The sequence below is a fragment of the Equus quagga genome, chromosome 12 (assembly GCF_021613505.1).
Source record: "Equus quagga isolate Etosha38 chromosome 12, UCLA_HA_Equagga_1.0, whole genome shotgun sequence".
Classification (NCBI taxonomy): domain Eukaryota; kingdom Metazoa; phylum Chordata; class Mammalia; order Perissodactyla; family Equidae; genus Equus; species Equus quagga.
In genome coordinates, this window is record NC_060278.1 from 110,545,617 (window position 1) to 110,565,889 (window position 20,273).

Genomic DNA, 20,273 nt, shown 5'->3' on the forward strand with positions numbered 1-20,273 from the left:
GTCTGAAAGAGGAGCGGAGCCCGCAGCCCCGGGTGAGCGCAAGCCCGGAGCGCTCCGGGTGGCACGGTCCGCGTCTGGTGCTTCCCGCCTGGACGACGCGCCCCCTCGCCGTCTCGCGCCCTCCGCTCGGGCCCCTGGTACTCTGTCCCTGCCTGAGACGCGCCCACCCTCGCCTGGGCTTCCGGCCGCGGAGGCGCCCGACCGAGCCGCGGACCCCGACGAAAGCGGCGCCCGACCCCACGCGCCCACCATGCGCCTCAACAGCTCCGCGCCGAGCCCCGGGGGCGCGCCGGGCCCCGACCCCTTCCCGCTGCCGCCGTCGGGGATGGAGACGACGCTCCTGGCATCCGGCCTTGGCAACGGCTCGGGCAACGCGTCCGAGCAGGTCCGAGCGGCGCCCAACAGCGACCTGGACGTGAACACGGACATCTACTCCAAGGTGCTGGTGACGGCCGTGTACCTGGCGCTCTTCGTGGTGGGCACGGTGGGCAACTCGGTGACGGCGTTCACGCTGGCGCGCAAGAAGTCGCTGCAGAGCCTGCAGAGCACCGTGCACTACCACCTGGGCAGCCTGGCGCTGTCCGACCTGCTCATCTTGCTGCTCGCCATGCCGGTGGAGCTGTACAACTTCATCTGGGTGCACCACCCCTGGGCCTTCGGCGACGCCGTCTGCCGTGGCTACTACTTCCTGCGCGACGCCTGCACCTATGCCACGGCTCTCAACGTGGCCAGCCTGAGTGTGGAGCGCTACCTGGCTATCTGCCACCCCTTCAAGGCCAAGACCCTCATGTCCCGCAGCCGCACCAAGAAATTCATCAGTGCCATCTGGCTGGCCTCAGGCCTGCTGGCCGTGCCCATGCTCTTCACCATGGGCCAGCAGAATCGCAGCGCCGATGGCCAGCACCCCGGCGGCCTGGTGTGCACGCCCATCGTGGGCACGGCCACGATCAAGGTCGTCATCCAGGTGAGCGGCCTCTTCAAGGGGAGAAGGGCCAGGGAGAAATGAGGCTCTCAGCCGGGGCAAGGTTAGCAGGCACCCCTCAGAGAAGCCGCCACATCTCTCTTTTCCTCACCCCAAAAGTGATTTCCTATGTGGGCACCCTCTAGGAACAGGGAATTGGAGAAATGTCACTCTTGGGAGGGAAATGAGGGAGAGGGGTGAGGGGCCTCAGAAGCAGCCTGACACTCCCCCCTCTTCACTCCAGAGCTGCCAGATCTCAGCGCCCATCTCATCCCCTCCTTCTGTCAAAGGGGCCAGAACCTCAGGTCAGTGGCCTCCTGGGGGGTCCACGGATGGGGCTCAGCTGTCTCAAATTCCCTAAGATGGGAGATACTTGTGTGCACTGCTGGCCTCCTCTGGAGAGTCCCTTTCATCAGCTTGTCAAAGACTTTGTGCCCCCAAGAGGCTGGGTCCCTCTCCTCTGTAGCAGCGCCCCCAGTCTGCAACCCCAGTGCCTCCTGCCTGCCCTGTCCCAGCCCACACTTGGGAGACGGAGCTGAGCCTGGTGCTGTCTCAGGCCAGTTCCTTAGCTCAGTCTCAGTTTTCCCTTCTGTGAAATGGGGTAATCATAGCTCCAACCTCAGAAGGTACAGGATTCAAGAGCGAATGTGTGTGCCATGCTGTGTGGTTCCTGGCTCGTAGAAATGCTCAAAGGCACTCCTACTGTCGGTGACGATGTTGTTTCTGCTGGGAAGATCCTAAGGTGTTGAGCGTGGTGGCAGGTTGGGGGGCCTGTGTGAGGTGTATAACACTGGAACCGGGTGACAAATGTCGCTCTGAGGGTCTGAGCAAAGCGCCACAGGCACCCAGGTGGGAGCCCTCCCTGGGAATTGGCTTGGACGAGACAGCCTGGCAGGGTGGGGAGATTCCCGCCCTGTGGAGAAGGCTAATCAGTCAAGGGCTGGCCAGGCAAGGGCCCTGAGCAGGAGGAGGGCGTCCATGGGAGGGAGTCCAGGAAGAAATGCCACTTTGAATGGTGCCATGGCCCTAGGACTTGGTAGCCATGGAGGTGCAGGGTGGGACAAGGAAGGCCAAGAGGCAGGATCTGGGTGGGGCCGCCATGCTCTCTGCTGAGCTGCAGGAGGGGGCCAGCGCGGCCAGCTGTCCTTTCATGCCAGAGCCAGCAGCAGCCTCCCAGCACAACTTGTGCTGCTTCCTTGGAAGCCCAAGTATGACACATGTGCTGGGGTGGGGGCAGCTGGTGTGCTGGGGCCAGCGCTGTCGTCTATAGTCAATCACTGGGCTGCGGCTGACCCTCCACCGGTCATCACCGAGGTGGGCCAAGTGTCAGAATTACGTTCCAGGCCCCCTCGCCTGCACTGAGAACTTGTCGCTACAGGTGTCCCTTGTGTGAGAGGCCCCCGCCAGCAGCCGCGTGTAGCAGGGAGATGAGTGAGGGCGCAGCCACCTCTCCACTGGCACCCTCCTCGCGCTAGAAGCAGAAGCAGAAGCAGTCAGGGCGCCGTGTGCGGTAAACAGACTGGAAAATTACCCTCCCGCTTCCTCTGAGGTCTCCTCTTCCTTCCCATGCTCCAGTCTTTGACGGCCTATGCCCAGGGGCCTCTCCCAATCTGCTCTGGGGGGCTGCGGGGGCAGCAGCCACACTGCCTGCCTCCAAAGGTATGACGCAGCAGTTCAGGTCAGCAACAAGGGGTGAGCGGTGCTCGCTGCCCGCCCGGAGACGCTCCGCTCAGACCCACGCGCCCTCTGGCTCCCATGGGCTCAGCCAGGAGCAGTCTGGGTGTTGTGATCATCAAAAACAAACAACAGACAGAGGGAGCACGGCCCCCTGAAAGCATCCTGCCCCGACTCCGTGGCCCGTCTGTCGATCCCACGGAATCGGACGCCTGAGTGACATCGATTCACCTCCCAAAGCGCCGTTCCTCTGAGTCCAGTTGCTCTGAGGCTGTGATGCTGGGTACGGCCCAGGGCGTGTCCCGGTCTTGTGTCCACTCGGCAAGTGTCTGTTGAGCATCAACTGGGACAGGCTCTCTGCATGCAGACGCCGCACCGGCCGAGCGTTCACTGCATGCTTGCTGGCTTCCTGATGCCCTCGGGGAGGGGAGGTCCCCGTTTTCCTTAACAGCCTCGGCAGCACACCTGGGAGCCATGGGTGGGCCGATTTCCCGGTGTGCCAACCGCTCTCTAGAGGCCTCTCGGGGTCCTGTGTGCGGGCTGCCCGTGTGCTTGAAGGAACGGTCCTTACAGGAGAAGCACGGCCTTGGCCTTGCTGCCTTCCCCTGTCCCTTCGGCGCTGCCATCCGCCATCTCAGGAGAGGTTTTCGGGGGCAAGTTAGGTTCCCCACTCAGGGTCCTGGGCCACTTGGCAGGTGTGGGCAAATGTCCACTGTTAATAAACAGCGGTCAGGCCAGAGAGGGGCTGGGCAGCTGTGTCCGCATCTCCCTCTCCGATCGTGGTGGGGTGTGGAGGCCTGGGCCCATCAAAATGGCCCCTCTTTCCAGAACGGGGCCTCTCCAGCCAGTGTCTGCCGTGTGGCCGACAGCCCTCTAGGTCTGTGAGAGTCCGTCCTGGGACTTGCAAGCAGAAGCCATGGTTGGAAATGAGGTGGCTTGGTGATAAATTTCTGGGCAGCTCTGAATAGTCGTTGCTGACACAGCTGGGCATTTTCTGAGTGTGCAGCCCGGACCTCAGGCCGCACAGTGGCGAGTGGAGTTCACGGAGCAGGCAGGGCAGTCCCAGGCCAGCAAGGGCCCAGGGTCCCGAGCCACCAGGTGGCCAGGAGGAGGAGCCCCAGCGCCTGCAGTGTGTCCCTAGTGTGGCTCTTCCTCTGCCCCCAGGAGGGACTGGATTCAGATCCTCCCAGACTGTTGGTCACAGTGAAATTTCTGGGGTAGAAGACGCGCATTTGAGTGATCAAGTGGTCTTGCTGTTAGGAAGTCCCTCTAAGAAATAGCGCTGCCACCACCGTCCATTCATGCTTCTCCATGAGGTAGTTGTCGGTCCACACACGTAGCCCTGCCCATGTGGATTGGCCTTGAGTCCTGTTTGGTCCACTGCAATTCAGGCCAGACCTTTTGCGCTGAGCCCAGGCGTGATGCGGGTCCTGCTGTCACAGGTTCTGTGTCGCTGGCTTCACATTGGGCAGGGCCCATGTCCGCTCACCCGATGAATGTGCACTGAGCACGTCCTGTGCGAGAGCAGCGAGATGGGGAGAGCGAGAACGGCAGAGGCCTGGGGTATTTGAGTGTCTGGTTCAGATCTGACTTGGCTGGGGGCTTGTCCAGCCTCGTTTCACCTCAGCTGCCCCCAGCCCCCACCACACCCAGGACTTAGCAGCGAATGCACCGACTGCCCCAGGGCGGTTGCTAACACCGCCGCTAGCTCAGCACCAGGGCCGTGTCCAGTCTGGCGTGGGCTCCAGCCCCAGCTCCCTGGACACGCTATCCCTACGTGTGTTCTCATCTTCCCAGTTGTAGCAGGAGGCACGGGAGGGGCTGACCTCCTCCAGCCTAGTGTTCTAAAACTTGGGGGACTGTGCCCACACACACATGCAAACACACACAGAGACACGTGCACAGAGACACACGCACAGACATGCATACATGAACATATACACCGACATATGCACACGTGCATACACACACGTACATAGACACACCAATATGCGCAAGACACACGCGTGCACACAGAGACAGACATGTACACACAGTTACATGCACACACGTGTCCACATATATGTGTGCGTGCAGACACCCACACGGTGTGTGTTTCACCGTGGTCCCTCGTGGCATCCTGCAGGCTGTCTCCACAGCTCAGTTAACAGAAGGGGATCTGAAGGCCTCATCTTTTCCCTCAAAAGTACGGAGGTGTCTGTGCTGCTCAGCGCAGAGGGTCTGGGGGCTGACGCCTGCAGGGAGCCACGGCCCAACTTCTCTAACTGGACACTCCGAGCGGAGACCCCAGGATCAGGGTCACCTCCAACCAACCCTCATGGGCACGTGCTGGTGGACACATGTGGGCAGAATGCCCAGTGTGAGCCCCAAGCCTGAGGCCCAGCTCTGCTGCGTCTGCAGCAAACCCACAGGCCTCAGGATGCTCGAGCTGGTGGTGCAGGCTTTCCATCGTGACAGCGCCTTTGCTTTGCCAGCAGGGGTGGGGCATCTAGAGGCCGCCCTGGGTCAGAGCAGCCTTTCTGCACGAGGTGAGGTGGGGTGGGGAGGCTGAATTAGGAGCTGCTTCATTTAAGCTCTTTCTAGAGAGCCCCTCCCTCAAGGCCACACCTAACACAGCCTGTTCCTCATCGCCAGGTGGGAGCTGGTCAGGCCCACGTAGGCAGCAGCTGGGGGCTCCTTGCGTCAGCCCTTCATTATTGCCCTTTTCCAGGACTGCCAACCTCGCAGCAGCTCCGTGCCGGGGCCCCTGCTCTTGGAGACTCCCTACCTCCTCGTTCGTCTTCCCAGAAAACCTCTTTCACATTTTGTGCAAACAGATGTGTTCCCGGTAGAGTTGGACCCGACTTCAGAAGGGGTTGACTAATGCTGGGTGGGGGCTCACCCTCTCTAGCCAGGGGGTCACGCAGGAGGAACTGGTGTCCCACACCCACCTGCTCGGAGGCCACGGGCACACCGACTCGAGCCGGCATTGTGAACACCCGGGCCATTCAAGTTGGACACGATTCCTCAAAGAGAGAAGCGGCCAAGACCTGGCTCCACAAAGTGGAAGAAAATTGGTTCCAATGAAATCAGGCCATCGACCATTTTCTCAGTGTGTCTGTCCTGTGCCGCCGGCTGCACCCAGTGTCCTCACCCGTGGGCGGCACACTGAGGGCCGGTCCAGCTCCCTCTCACTCCCCCTCACTGGTTCTGTCCCTTCCACTGCCCCTGACCCACGGGCTTGGTAACCGTGACGCACTCGGCCTCCGTGAGGCTGACACTCGTGGGCGCAGTGTGACCAGTGACAAGGTCCCTACAAATTAACAGTGTACTGGGGAAACATGGCAGACACCAACAGGAGCTCCCCAAAACTGGTGCCGTCATGCACCTCCTGCTGTGTGTGCGGAGGACACAGCAGCCCTTTGAGGGGCCCCTGCCCAGAGCACAGACCCTCAGTCCCTGAGTCCCCTAACTTGGGGACGCTCTAAAGTCAGCTGAGGAGCCGTTCTGTAGAAAGGGGATTAAAGAGATGCAGCAACTCAGCACGAGGCGTGGTTTCCAGTCAGACCCCGGGCCCGAGGGAAAATGGCTGTGATGGCTGTTGAGAAAATTGCCGAATTTGGACATGGTCCGTGGGCTGGTGATATTGTATCAGCATTGAGTCTGATTTCTTGGTTTTGATAGCTGTGCTGTGGTTCTGTGAGAGAACGTCCTTCTCCAAGGACGAAGTCTGTCCCAAGGCTCGGTCCACAGCTTTGGGGGCGCCAAGGGCAGAGAGTGGGCGTAGTGAGCCCTGGGCAGTCCGTTCTCAGTCATGCTCATGAGCTCGGGGATGGCGGCCAATGGGCTGTTTTCCTCTCCCAAGTTTAGAAGGTCAGCTCTGGAGGGACGGGGCTGGCGGCTGGTGCAGGAGGCTCAGCCACGGCACCAGCAGGACAGCGAGGCCCGGGGCAGCAGGGCGGCAAGGCTGCGAGGGCAGCAGGCGTCAGACCCACACGCCAGGGCGGGAGGCCTTGCTTTCTCTCCACCGGAGAGAGAAAAGCAAGACATCCTGTCGCATGACCTAGTGGCTTGTGTTACAAGGAGGAAAGGAACCACAAGCCTTCCTCTTTTTCTGTTGTGGTAAAATATCCACATATTTAAGTGCAGCCATCGCCACCAGCCGTCTCCGGAACTTCTCCATCATTCCCAGAGCAAAACTCTGTCCCCATCAAACTCTAGCTGTGCCCACCATTCTGCTTTCTTCTCTGGATCTGACCACTCTGGGCCCTCATCGCGGGGGGGCGGGGTCTCAGGCCTCCCTTTGATCTTTAGGATTCGGGTTCCCAAATGGATGCGCTGTGCTGAGTGAGAGGAGCCAGCCTCACGGGGCCTCCAACCATGTGACTGCGATTACAGGACGTTCTGGGAAAGGCAAAGCAACAGGGACGGAGACATCAGTGGCTGACGGGCTGGGAGGCTGACTTTGGGGTGACAGATGTTCTTGTCTTGACGGCGGTGTGGGTTACACAACTGAGCATTTACCAAAACCCATGGAACTATAGGCTAAGGGTAGTTTTAGTGAGGGTAAATTACATAAATTGTGTCTCAGTGAGTCTGTGGGAAATGAAAGATCAGAGAGCCCCTGAGCCCTCACCCTGCAAAGGCTGTTTGGGGACCAGGTCCTCTCTCTGGCCGGCCTTTGGGCACCTCAGCATCCTCCCAAAGGCTCGATGGCCTGAAAGGACCAAAGGAGCCCTGGAGACAAGTATGGGGAGCTTGAAGCCCCAGGCAGCCCCTGCACCCTACTCCCCACTGCTCCCGCTGCTCCATCACCACTGGGCATCAGTCAGAGCCTGGCATCCAGGAGGCAGAGGGGGATGCAGGGCCTGCTTCCCACACCGGGGGAGGATGGTGTTACTGAGCTCACGGCTGTGGGGTCTGCCTGGGCCCTGAGACCCCCTCCTCCCCAGCAACACCCTGGCATTTGACCTGGCTGCTGCCAGCAAAGGTGCAATGACCAAGAGGCTGCGGGCCAGCCCCCGCCAGGTGCCTCCCAGGTGAAAGCACAGCTCCTGAGAGGAACCAGCCAGATTCCTCAGGGCTGACAAGGAAACCAAGGCCCAGAGAGGGCAGGGCACCCGAGCCAGGCCCAGTACCCGGCCCCGTGCCCTCTGCTGCTCCCTCAAATGGCCATGACGGAGCCGCCCATCTGCAGCCACACCCTGCCCACTTTAGGGACGTCATACACGTGCACCTGTGGGGGCTGCTTCATCAACACACAGATCTGGTTTGGGGAGAGTTAAGGGAGACAGGGGAGTTAGATGGAGACAGGCCAGTGCTTCCATGCCACTCAGGAATGGGCAGTTTGGGGTTTATTGCCAGTAGTGTTATTGGCACGTTGGGTTCCTGTTGTCCCCCAGGACAGAAATCAAGAGAGACAACAAATGGGAGAGAAAAGTACAAGTTTATTAGCTTGTGCACAGGAGAGGCACAAGGGAGCCAGTGCAGAAAGGAAAGGGGCAGGTGACCGCCTCGTTAGGGAGCAGGACTGTGGGGCTTTTATCAGGCAAAGGCTGGGGAGGAGGGCCTGGTCATGGCATGGAGAGCTGGGGTGTTTCTTGCACTTGGGCTGTTGTTCAACATGCCAGCTCGTGTGATGCATGTATCATTAGCACGCTAGCTCTCCACCCCTGGGTGTGATTTTTTCCATGCTAATGGAGCTAGGGTCACCTTCACTGGACTCCTGGGTGTCAGGGTGCATGCATAAGCCCAGGAAAGTCTGGAGGCTGCCGGATGTGGATCTTGGTGGCCTCTGATTCTCCTAGCTTGTCCACTGGTTTGGGGGGGGGGGGGAGGGCGGCTTGCAGATGGCCCTGTCTCGTTAGGCTGGTTCCTGTCTTATTTCTCCTGGGAGATTTTATCCTCCTTAATCTTAAAGATCATGGGAGAAGGTATCTTCTTCTGAAGCTACTTTCTGCTGTCAGGGGGCATTGAGAAGGGGTCCCTATATCCAGGAGGAGTAAAAATCTTTTTCAGCTTGTTGCAGGGTCCAGTAGGGATGAGAATGAGGACCAGGTGGGTCGGCCATTGGAAGTGGCTGGAATCTTTGCATGACCATCAGTTTAACGTGGAATTGTTGGAGCCTAGAGGACACAAACACGACGAGATGTCATTGGGTGTTCAGGTATCTTTCTGAGTGGCTTACATGGCACAGACGTAAATCTCCCTTAAGTTTATATCAGGTTGTCCAGCATCCACCTTCACTCTGCAGGCCTTCAGGAAAAGGTCAGGTTCAGTTTTCGATGATTCCAAATGAAAATGATTGGAGAAAAAAATGAAAACATTAGTTTGGATATTTGGAGCCAGATATGTTATGAGACTAGAATAATTCAGCATCTGGTCCAGTTTACAGATAGAAAACAAAAACCTCAAAGATAATTATCAGAACTAGAACCTAATATCCATGAATGTATACTATAGTTTCTATTGAAACATAATTTTTCTCTCTAAAATGACACTCATTTTTACCAAAGATAACCAACTAAGACTCATTGGTTTGTAAAATAAGTCTGGTTTCAATAAACTTGGCCCAATTATTTACATAAGTTCAGCAAGAATAGCAATCAATTATATAGGTTCTTTCAAATCTGCTTTGCTGGAACTTTTTAAATAAGGACTCTCACATTGAACTTTAAAATCCTCTCAAGGCCCAACCAAGCAAAGCCAGGGACTTGTCAGACTCCTCCTGCAATACCTACAGATCCTTGAGCTTTCTTGCACCTGCCAGAGGAGTGACTTTCTTTACTCACCCAGTAAGGTTGCTGGGAACCCTGTAAATAAGGTACCAGGCTGATATTTCCAAGTGCCTTTATTTCAGAAAGTCGACCTTTATTCCTCAAAAGCTGTCTTGTCATATCTGAGTCTGTATGGTTCTCTCAAATATGACATTTTCCAGTCAAAACCTTGGTATTATAATCAATGGTTCCAATTGTGTTCTGTTATAAGGAGAACGCAAATAACTATATTTCCGTGCAACAATACTCACTCACTAAGAGTTTCCAAATTCTGGAGGGATAAAGTAGAGAGAAAAAGATAAATGTTTCAATTCTGCTTACAGAGGTATAATTTACCAAATTGCTATCATAGTTAGCATGAGAGAAAAGCTTTCCTTAAATCTGGAACCAAAACAAAACATCAAAAAATCAGCAATATCACAAACTAAAAGTCATATAAATTATAATCATCCTCATCAGTTCACTTAGTCCCATGTAACCAATTCTTGATCTTGATCTTTCGTTAGCAGTTTTATGAAGCCATTAGTTTCTCCATTAGAGTTCTGTAGCTTCTTACCCAGTTCAGTTTTATGATCTGAAATTTTATCAGAAACGTGTACTCTAGAGTAAGTATCCGAGTCCTTTCCATGAATCTGTCCAAAGAGGAAACATCTTTGCAAAAGTGAAAAGCATCAGAGTGAAAAAGCAACTATCTGCAAATGACAAAAGACTCAAAAGGGCAATTGACAAAGAAGCTTGGCTACTTCTGTGACATACAACACTTCAAGAAAATAACTACAATTATGGCTGACCACAAGGATAGATCAGAATTTTAGGAATGTTATATGATTTTAAAACATTTATATCAATAACATTTATCCACATACCACCTAAGAAGGTTTATCATCACTTATTTGACAATGCTTCCCATGTAATTTGACATACCAAATAAGCCTAATTAGTTTCATATCTCCTTCTTTATAAGAAGAGAGAACAGATTTCTTTGAGAAGTCCCAGGGGCCCTCTGAAGATTCTCAAAGAAGCAAAAAAATTTTTTTTCCTTCTTCCAGGTCAAAAGAAAGGCTTCGTTCAGGATTTGAATTTTTTTTTGAGGGGAAGCTTGTTAAAAATATCAAAAGATTTTAAAACACTTGGTCAAATAGGAAACAATGCTTACTGTAGCCATTCAAAGTGACAATAGACATAGTCAAGGGCAGAGAGTTAAAATAGTCAAAAAAGCCTCAATAGAGAGACCTCAGTCTTTTTGAACATAGGAAATTATTTTTAAAACCATAGATCTTCTGGGGCTGGCCCCGTGGCTGAGTGGTTAAGTTCGCGCGCTCCGCTGCAGGCGGCCCAGTGTTTCGTTGGTTCGAATCCTGGGCGCGGACATGGCACTGCTCATCAAACCACACTGAGGCAGCGTCCCACATGCCACAACTAGAAGGACCCACAACGAAGAATATACAACTATGTACCAGGGGGCTTTGGGGAGAAAAAGGAAAAAATAAAATCTTAAAAAAAAAAACAAAAAGCATAGATCTTCTGTCTTTTAGGTAAACTTACTCAAAAATAAAGGAAAGTCTTTTATAACCTCTTTACCAAGAGCAGACTAAGAGTTTAAGAAAATTATCCCTTTTAAGAGAAAGAAAACCAAATTCTAATTTTTGCAACAGCTTACGTTTTATGTGAAAACTTATTTACTTATACTACTTAGAACTTTTAATCATTATAGACCTTAGTGAAAATTAAAAAGTAAGCAATTATATACTGTCTTTTACATTAGCATTCTGTGGTTTGGCAAGTTTATAAATACTTTTCACAATTTCTAGAAACATGCTACTTCATAGTGCAATCTTAATAAAAATGTAAGACATGTTTACTAATAGACCCAAACATCTTTTGGTTTCTTTGTAATAAGAAGCTAAAAGTAGATAAACTTAGACATGTTTATCAATCATGTTTCAGTATGTTATCTTCTTTGAAAAATGGCTGAGACATTCAATGAGTTTTTATTGTTTAATTTCACCTGGCAAAACTTCAAAGTTTCAAGTTACCAGAGAGATTTTGGAAGTTATGTTAAATATACATGCCATAACATGTAAAAAGTTTACCCAACACTTTTATCTCTTTCACATCTATTTGATTTACTCATTCCCCATAATTATTTAGATTGCCTACAAAACTTCATGAGACTTTAGACAAAATCAGCCATCCTTTTAAGTTACTGTTTTTGCTAACCAGTTTTTTAATAGAGAAAACATCAGCTTTTTGGACCAATAGATGTGGAATAAAGGCTGCATGTCTACATCAGAGCAATGCTGATAACTCTGAACACATGTCCATGTTAATCAAACCAAAAATCTTAAATAGGCTTTCAGTTACCAAAGATTAGTTTATCATGTTGACTTAAAGACATTTGGGTTAGTTGCATTAGAAATAACTTAAGCAAGACAATTGAACAGAGCTCTTTCAAAATTATACCATCCGGAGGTAAAATATCACACATACATAACATACACATAGACACACATACACAGAGTCTCCACGGCATTTGTGTTAAAATTACTGCCATGAATCAGGTACAGTAATACACTAGTTATGAGTCCAAATTTTGTTTTGAGCCTTTTTACTAATATTTATGAAGAAGACACTCAAGATGCTAGATTTTTGGCAAGGGCACTCTTATGGCTGGGTTTTTTTTTTTCTTTCTTCCTTTTTTTTTTTTTTTGGTCCTGGGAATTAGTGATGGGCTAAATATTCCCCAGAGGATTTGCAAGCTCTCTGAGATGAGAGAAATGGGTGGAACCCGAACCGCTTCTAGAGCTGCTTTTCCGGTCTTACAAGGAATTTTTTCAGGACATTTGCTCCTGAATTCTCAAAAACTGGGTTGTAACTCAAAAGACATTGTAGGTTGATCTGCCTGTCCACCTACATCACAAAGGCACAGAGAAACTACTCAAGTTTCTCCAAGATGGAGGTTCTGGGGCAGAACCCATGCAATTGAAAGTGTCTCCAATTAATTAAAATGCACCCGAGGGGTGAGTCTCCAGGGACGCTTGGGGTGTTCCCCGTGATGGGAAAGCTGGTGTCCGACTGTCAGTGGCCCGGAGAAGGGTGCAGAGCCTGACTGTGGGCATCAATGTCGTTATAAGATTTAGTCAAGTCCCGCTCAGCCCAGGCACTTAGTCCCTGAGCCAGCACAAGGTGAGCCAGGCGGGCAGGAGGCAAAGGCCTGGAGTGGGCCAGGGGCCGGGACTTCCAATGCCAGAGTTGAAAGTTAAGTCCCTGGCAAAAAGTTTTCAAGTTTTCTACTTTACAGAGGGCCCAGGTTCTGCTCAGGTCCAGCCCAAACTTAACCTTGACTTGATGACAACAGGGGAGGTGATGAATGAGACAGACGAAGGAGGGAAAGAGGTGATCAGGCCTGGCCTTCACAGACTCTTCCCGAGGCTTATCAGGATAAGGGTCACACAAACAACAGTTCCCATGTCGGGGCACACAGTGCAGGCAAGAAGGTTTACCGAATAAAGCGCAGGTCCCCTGTCGCCATACCTGACTCAGTAGACGCCTGAAATACTCAACAGGTTCTTGACAGGAGGCAAAACAAAGTTACAGATTGTCAGTCAAGTGACTGACCTAGGGGCCAGCCTGGAATCACTCCACGTGCCCAAATAGATTAACAGAAACCGGGACTGCCAAGAGAGGGCACCTCACTTGGGGTTGCCGGGTGATCAGGCCTGGAAGAAGAGAGCTCCCAGAGGTGAATGTGGACTCTCCAAAACCGGGAAAACCAGACTGTCGGGCTAATGACTGACCCAGGGCCTCATGGTGCCCCTGAAACCAGAGGGGAGAAGATTCTCCTATAGAGGATGAGAGAGAGAGAGCAAGAAGGAAAAGAGGGAGATTTTGAGAAAGTTGGTCAGATTGGGGGATGTTGGCTCCCAGGCCTTGACCTGACTTACTGAATGCTGGAGTCCGAAACAAAGGTTTTGCTGTGGCCACTTATGTCCACATTCAGGCAACCAGGCCATTTTGGCGCCAGCCCATCCGGTCTTCAACTGAGACTCAAGAAACTCCCGTCCCATCCCATCCCTTCGTGGTCGCCCAAATGTTACTGGCACGTGGGTTCTTGTCCCCCAGGACGGAAATCGAGAGACGACACATGGGAGCAGAAAGTAAAAGTGTATTAGCTTGTGCACTGGGGAGGCACGAAGGAACCGGTGCAGAAAGGAAAGGGGTGGGTGACTGGCTCGTTAGGGAGGGGGACTGTGGGGCTTTTATTAGGCAAAGGCTCGGAGGAGGGCCTGGTCATGGCATGGAGAGCTGGGTTGTGCTTGCGCCCGCGCTGTCATGTAGCACACTCGGATGTACGATGCGTGTATCATTAGCACGCTAGCTTCCCATCCCGGGTGTGATTTTTCTATGCTAATGGAGCTAGGGTCACCTTCACTGGACTCCTGGGTGCCAGGGTGCATGCATAAGCCCAGGAAAGTCCTGAGGCTGCAGAATGTGGATCTTGGTGGCTTCTATCTGATTCTCCTAGCTTGCTGATTGGTTGGGGGCCGTTTCTGGTTAGGCCCGGGGCCTTGCAGATGGCCTTGTCTGGTTAGACTTGTTCCTGTCTCAGTAGCATGATGCAGCAGCCCAGACCCTGAGGTCACATCCCAGCTTCACCACTGGCCAGCTTCAGGACCCCGGACAAGCGATGTGCCGTCTGGACCTCAGGTCCCTTGCCTGCCCACTGGAGGTAGTGGTTACTCTGTGGTCCAAAGAGTAATGGACATGAAATGCCGGGGATAGCTCCCCGACAGCTCCGGGAGCCGAGTAAGGGCTCGGTTACCCACCACAACAGTAGTGCAGTGGCATTTAAGGAGAGACCAACCCTCTGATTTGTTGTTCTAGGGTAATGAGAGTTGTCTCCTCCCAAAAGGGCTCCCCTCCCGGAGTTGGGAGCTGTTCTCGTCATCCAGTCTCATCTACACTCTGGGGGGTCCTGAGTCCCGCAGGAAACCCCTGATGCCCGGCGTTGTTCCCATGCCTGTGGGGTCCGGGAACCATCCACAGCTGGTCAGCATCTGTCCAGCTCCTTTGAGAAACACTCGCTGCCTGAAGGCGAGGGCCCGAGCCAGGTCTCTCCAGCGTCATGTGTGTGAAGAATTCTCTTCTGAGCACCTGCGATGACATCCATCCTCCCTCGTTCCTTCCACGCTCGCTCGGTGACCACCGTGTGCCAGGCACAGTGGGCACAGCAGTGGACAAAGATACTTCTGCCCCGTGGAGTGCACACCCCAGCCAAGGCGGGGTGGGGATGCCACTTTAAGCAGAGAGCAGGTCGGAGGTCTCACCGAGACAATAGAGGAGCAAGTGTGGCGGCGTCTGTGGGAAGACGATTCCAGGCAGAGGGAACAGCAAGCGCAGAGGCCCTGGGGCGCTGCTGGAATGAAAAGACAGCGCGAGGCCTGCGTGGTCAGAGTGGCATGAGCACAGGGCAGTGCAGGAGGGTAACAGGCATCAGAAGGCCACACAGACCACGCAGTGGCTCATATTCTGCAAAAAACAGGTAGCCACAGGAGAGTCTGAGCCAGCAGCCATGTGGCTTATGTTTGAGGGGGTCGTCCGCCTGCCTTGCTGAGAAGGCGTTTGGGGGTCAGGGAGAAAGGTCAGGGAGCTGCTGCGGGGTTCCAGGCGGGCGGTCAAGGGCGCTCAGACCAGGGTGGTCCTGGAGAAGGTGGAAACAGTGACTGGACACCAGATACATGGTTTTCTTTTTTTTTAGGCTTACTTTTAAATTTAAATCCAATAAAAATCACTTTTCTTCTGTTTACCTCTATGGGTTTGAACAAATGCAGAGTCGTGGAACTACCACCTCAAAGGAGAGGCCTGTCCTGGCGCCCTGAAACATTTCCTCCTGCTGCTGCTTTGGGGTCCCCCGTGCCCCACCCCGGCCCCTAGAGCCCCAATCCGTTCCCCTCCTTGGTGTCGGGCCTTTTTCAGGGTGTTACGGAGAGGGAGCCCCACGGGATGTCGCCTCCCGAGTCTGGCTTCTTTCACTTACGTAATGAGTGTGAGATCCGTCCATGCTGTTGTCTGTCAACAGCGCTTCCTCTTTTGTGGAACAGGATTCCGTGGTTCGAGGGACCACGTTTGTTCATTCATTCACCAGTTGAAGGACATCTGGGTTGTTTCCCGTTTTGAGCGGTTACATTAATATTTGCTACAAATATTCGCGCACAGGATTTAGCGTGAACATACATTTTCATTTCTCCTGAGTCAATACTTGAGTCAGGTTCCTGGGTCATACAGAAAGTGCATTTAACTTTACAGGAAATTGCCAAACTTTCCAAAGTGGTTGTGCCATTTTGAACATCCACCAGCAAAATGGAAAGACTCATTGTGCATCTTAGCCAGTGCGTGGTTCTGTCAGTTCTTGGTTTTGTTTTTTGTTTCCATTTAGCCATTCTAGTAGGTGTGTAGTGGTATTTTGCTGTGATTTTAATTTGCATTTCCTTAATGACTCATGATATTAAGCATCTTTTTATGTGTTTATTTGGCATCTGCATATCTTTGGCAAAGTGTCTGTTCCAGTAGACTGCATTTTTAAATTTGGGTTGTTTATTTTCTTATTGTTGAGTTTCAAGAGTTTTCAAAATGTATTCTGCATAAAAGTCCCTTGTCAGATGTGTGGCTTGCAAGTATTTTCTCCCAGTCTGTGGCTTATCTTTGCATTTTCCTAACATTTCATGTCACAGAGCAAAAAGTTGTAATTTTGATGAAGTCTGACTTACCAACAGTTCTGATGGAATGTGCTTTTGGTGTTGTGTCTAAGAGCTTGGTGCCTAACACAAGGTCACAAAGATTTTCTTCTCCGTGATCTTCTAGAATTTTTATGGTTTTATGTTTTGTATTTTGGTTTATGATCCATTTTGAGTTAATTTGCCGATAGGATGTGAGATGTAGATACCGAAATGGTCAGTACCACTTGTGAAAAGATGATCTTTTCTCCTTTAAAGTTTTTTTTGCACTTTAATCAAAAACTCCGCTGACCTCGAGGGTGGGGCTGTGTCCAGACTCCCATGTGGTCCTCTGAGCTGCGTGTCCATGCTGCGCCCGCCCCGCGGTCCTGATTCCCACAGTCTTATAGTCAGTCTGTCAAGTAGCCTGAGTCCTTCAGCTTCGTTCTTCTTTTCCGAAATTGCTTTCGCTGCTGTAGATCCTGTGCTTTCTACGTAAAGTTTAGAACCAGCTTCCCAATCTGTACGAGAAGGTCTGCGGAGGTTTGGATGGGGGCCGTCAGTCTGTAGCTCAGTGTGGGGGGTCGGGGCCTCCCAGCACTGAGGCTCCCAGCCCGTGAGCTCGGCACGTGTCTGCGTTTGACTCTCTCTCCTTGATCCCTTCCTTCAGCAGTGGTTTGCAGCATACAGGTCCTACACAGATTTTGTTAGATTTACACCTAAGTACTCATGTTTTTGGAGTCATTATACATGTACTTTAAAAAAAACTTTCTATTTCCAATTTTCCATGGCTAGTATGTACAAATATGATTGGTTTTTGTATATTGACCTTATATCTTGTGACCGTGATAAGCACACTTATTAATTCTAGAAATTCTCTTACGGGTTCCCTGGGATTTTCTGTGCAGACAGCCCGGTCCTCTGTGCACAGAGAAAGTTTGTTTCAGCCTCTCCGATCTGTGACCTTTAATTTCCTTTTCTTGTCTTATGTTTCTGGCTGAGACTCCCAGTGTGATGTTTGATCAGGCTGATTAAACTCATATTTAATCAGAAAACTTCCTTGCCTTGTTCCTGATCTTAGAGAGAAAGTCTTTAGTCTTTGTAATTAAGTTTGAGGTTTCGACTTTAAGTTTTTAGTAGATGCTCTTTTTCAGGTTAAGAAAGTTCCCTTCCATTTCTAGTTGGCTGAGAGTTTTTATCATAAATGGCTGTTGAATTTTGTCCACTGCTTTTTCTGCACCTATTGTATGATCATGTGGGTTTTTTCGTTAGTTAACGTGATGTATGACATTAATTAATTTTTTACTGTGGTAAAATATACATAACATAAAATTTACCCTCGTAACCATTTTTAAGCGCACAGTTCAGTGACGTTACGCACATTCACCATCCATCTGGAGAACTTTCTTATCTTCCCAAAGAGGGGCTCTGTCCCCATTAAACACCAACTCCCCGTTCACCCCTCCCCCAGCCCTGGGAAGCTGCCACCCTACTTTCCATCTCTATGATTTTGACTACTTTAGGAACCGCATGTTGGCGGAAACCGTTGACTAATTTTTAAGGTTGAACCAGCCTCACATTCTGGGGACAAACTCCACTTGGTCACGTACCATCCGTTTTAGATGTTGCTGGATTTAATTTGCTCATATTTTGTTGAGAGTTTTTGTGAGTATGTTTGTGAGAGTTATTGGTCTGTGGTTTTATTTTCTTGCCCTGTCTTTGTCTGATTTTGGCATCAAGATGATGCTGGCCTCGTAATATGAGTTGGGAAGTGTCAGCTCCTCTTCTGTTTTCTGAAAGAGATTTTGTGGAAATGGCGTTATTTCTTCTTTACAGGTTTGGTAGAATTCTTCAACTGGGCCTGGAGTTTTGTTGGAAGGTTTCTAATGACGAATTCATTTCCTTTCATAGATACGATATTCAGGGTATACGTTTCTTCTTGAGTAAATTTTGGCAATTCGTATCTTTCAAGGAATTGGTCCATTTTATATAACCTGTCGAGTTTAGGGGCATAGAATGGTTTGTAAGTATTCCTTATAATGTCTGTTTCTCTTTTTTAATTCCTAATATTGGTAATCTATATGTTTTTTTTTTCCCCTGGCCACTGTAGCTAGGAGTGGATCAATATTATTATTCTTTCAGAAGAACCAGCGTTTGGTGTCACTGATTTTCTCTATTATCTTTCTGAGTCAACTTTATTTATTTCCTCTCGTTTCTGCGCTTCCTTTTCCTGCTTGCTTTGGGTTTAATTTGATCTTATTTTCCTAGATTTTCTTTTTTTTTTAAAGATTGGCACCTGAGCTAACATCTGTTGCCAATCTTCTTTTTTTTTTTTCTTCTCCCCAAAGCTCCCTGTGCATAGTTGTATATTCTGGTTGTAGGTCCTTCTGGCTCTGCTATGTGGGACGCTGCCTCAGCATGGCTTGATGAATGGTGCTAGGTCCACGCTCAGGATCCAAACCTGCAAAACCCTGGGCCACCAAAGTGAAGTGTGTGAACGTAACCACTCAGCCACGGGGCCAGTTCCTCCTGATTTCCTAAGGTGGAAGCTTAGATTGCTGATTTAAGACCTGTTTCCTTTTCTAATACAAACACGTAATGCTATAAATTTCCTCCTAAATACTGCTTTAATAGCACCTCTAAATTTTTGAAATGTTGTCTTCTAATTCAGTTCAAAACATTTTCTTATTTCTCTTGAGACTTCACCTTTAAACTTTGGGCTATTTAGAAGTGTATTGTTTAATTTCCAAATGTTTGGGGATTTTCCAGATAACATTTTGTTGTTGCTTTCTGATTTAATTCCATATGTTCTGAGAACGTACTTGCATGATTTCAGCTCTTTAAAGGTGTGGATGTTTGTTATGGTCCCGGGTAATGGTCTGTGTTGGTGAATGAGATGTGCTCCTTGCAGGGTGTGTGTTCTGCTGTCGGTACATTATTCTACAAGGGTCAACTGGATTGACAGTGCTGTATTATTTAGTTCTAAAATTTTCATTGGTTCTTTTAGTATAGTTTCTTGCTCTCTTTCATGAACTCTTATCACCCCATTTGTTTCCAGAGGTCCCTTTACCTCAGGGAGCGTGGGTGTGACCCCTGCTTTGAAGTCTTTGGTACTTCCATCGTCTGAGTCTTCTTGAAGGTGGCATGTATTGATCATCTTTTCCCCCAGAGTTAGTCTTATTTTCCTGTTTCTTTCAGTGTCGAGTTATTTTGGATTACTTCCTGGACATTTTGAAGACAGGCACACCTCAGAGATGTTGTGGGTTTGGTTCCAGACCACCACAATAAAGCGAAAATTGCAGTAAAGCGAGTCACACGAAGTTTTTGGTTTCCCAGTGCATATAAAAGTTATGTTTACACTCTATTGTAGTCTACTAAGTGTGCAATAGCATTACGTCTGAAAAAACAATGCACATACCTTAATTAAAAAGTTGCAGGGCCAGCCCGGTGGTATAGCGGTTAAGTTTGCGTGCTCTGCTTCAGCAGCCTGGGGTTCGTGGGTTCAGATCCCAGGCACAGACCTACACTACTGTCAAGCCGTGCTGTGGCAGCGACACACATACAAAATGGAGGAAGATTGGCACAGATGTTAGCTCAGGGACAATCTTCCTCACCAAAAAAAGAAAAAAGTTTCTAAAAAGCTAAAACTTTAAAAAAATGCTAACCATCATCTGAGCCTTCAGCGAGTCATAATCTTGCTCAATGCAGGGTTGCCACAAACCTTCAATTTGTAAAAAACACAATATTTGTGAAGTGCAGTAAGGCAGAGCTCAGTGAAGCGAGGTATGCCTGCGTTGTTGAGGTGTTTGGGTTTAAGTTGAAATCCTCTGGAGAATGTTGATGTTTCAGTTGATTCTTTTCTTTTGGCAGTCAGCCCAGGCAGAACCACTCCTCCTCGTACTGTTTGTGCTGGTGGTTCCAGCATCAGCTCTGTTTTCAGATCCTTTAAACCCATTCAGGGTTTAGTCTTGGGTCTTGGAGGTGGTTTATGTCACAGTTCGGTTTTCAGACCCTGACTCTGGTTCTCTAGGTATGTTTCGTACTTGTGCACTTCAGGGTTACCCCAGCGCTTGTGTCAGTTCATGCACAGGATTAGGAAATCCCCTTTTCCACCTCTCCTTTGGCTGAGGTTTCCTCCCACGCTCTCCAGTTTCCAGAGATCCCTTTCTT

General features: G+C 50.3%; 1 protein-coding gene across 1 annotated transcript in view; it reads left to right on the forward strand.

Annotated features, from left to right (window-relative positions):
* Positions 1-250: 250 nt before the first annotated feature.
* The window catches only part of NTSR1 (neurotensin receptor 1), a 53,614-nt gene continuing 33,591 nt past the window's right edge, over positions 251-20,273 (forward strand). The window contains exon 1 of the mRNA XM_046678211.1: positions 251-964. Within this exon, the coding sequence (XP_046534167.1) occupies positions 251-964 (714 nt within the window). The remainder of the gene's footprint in view (positions 965-20,273) is intronic.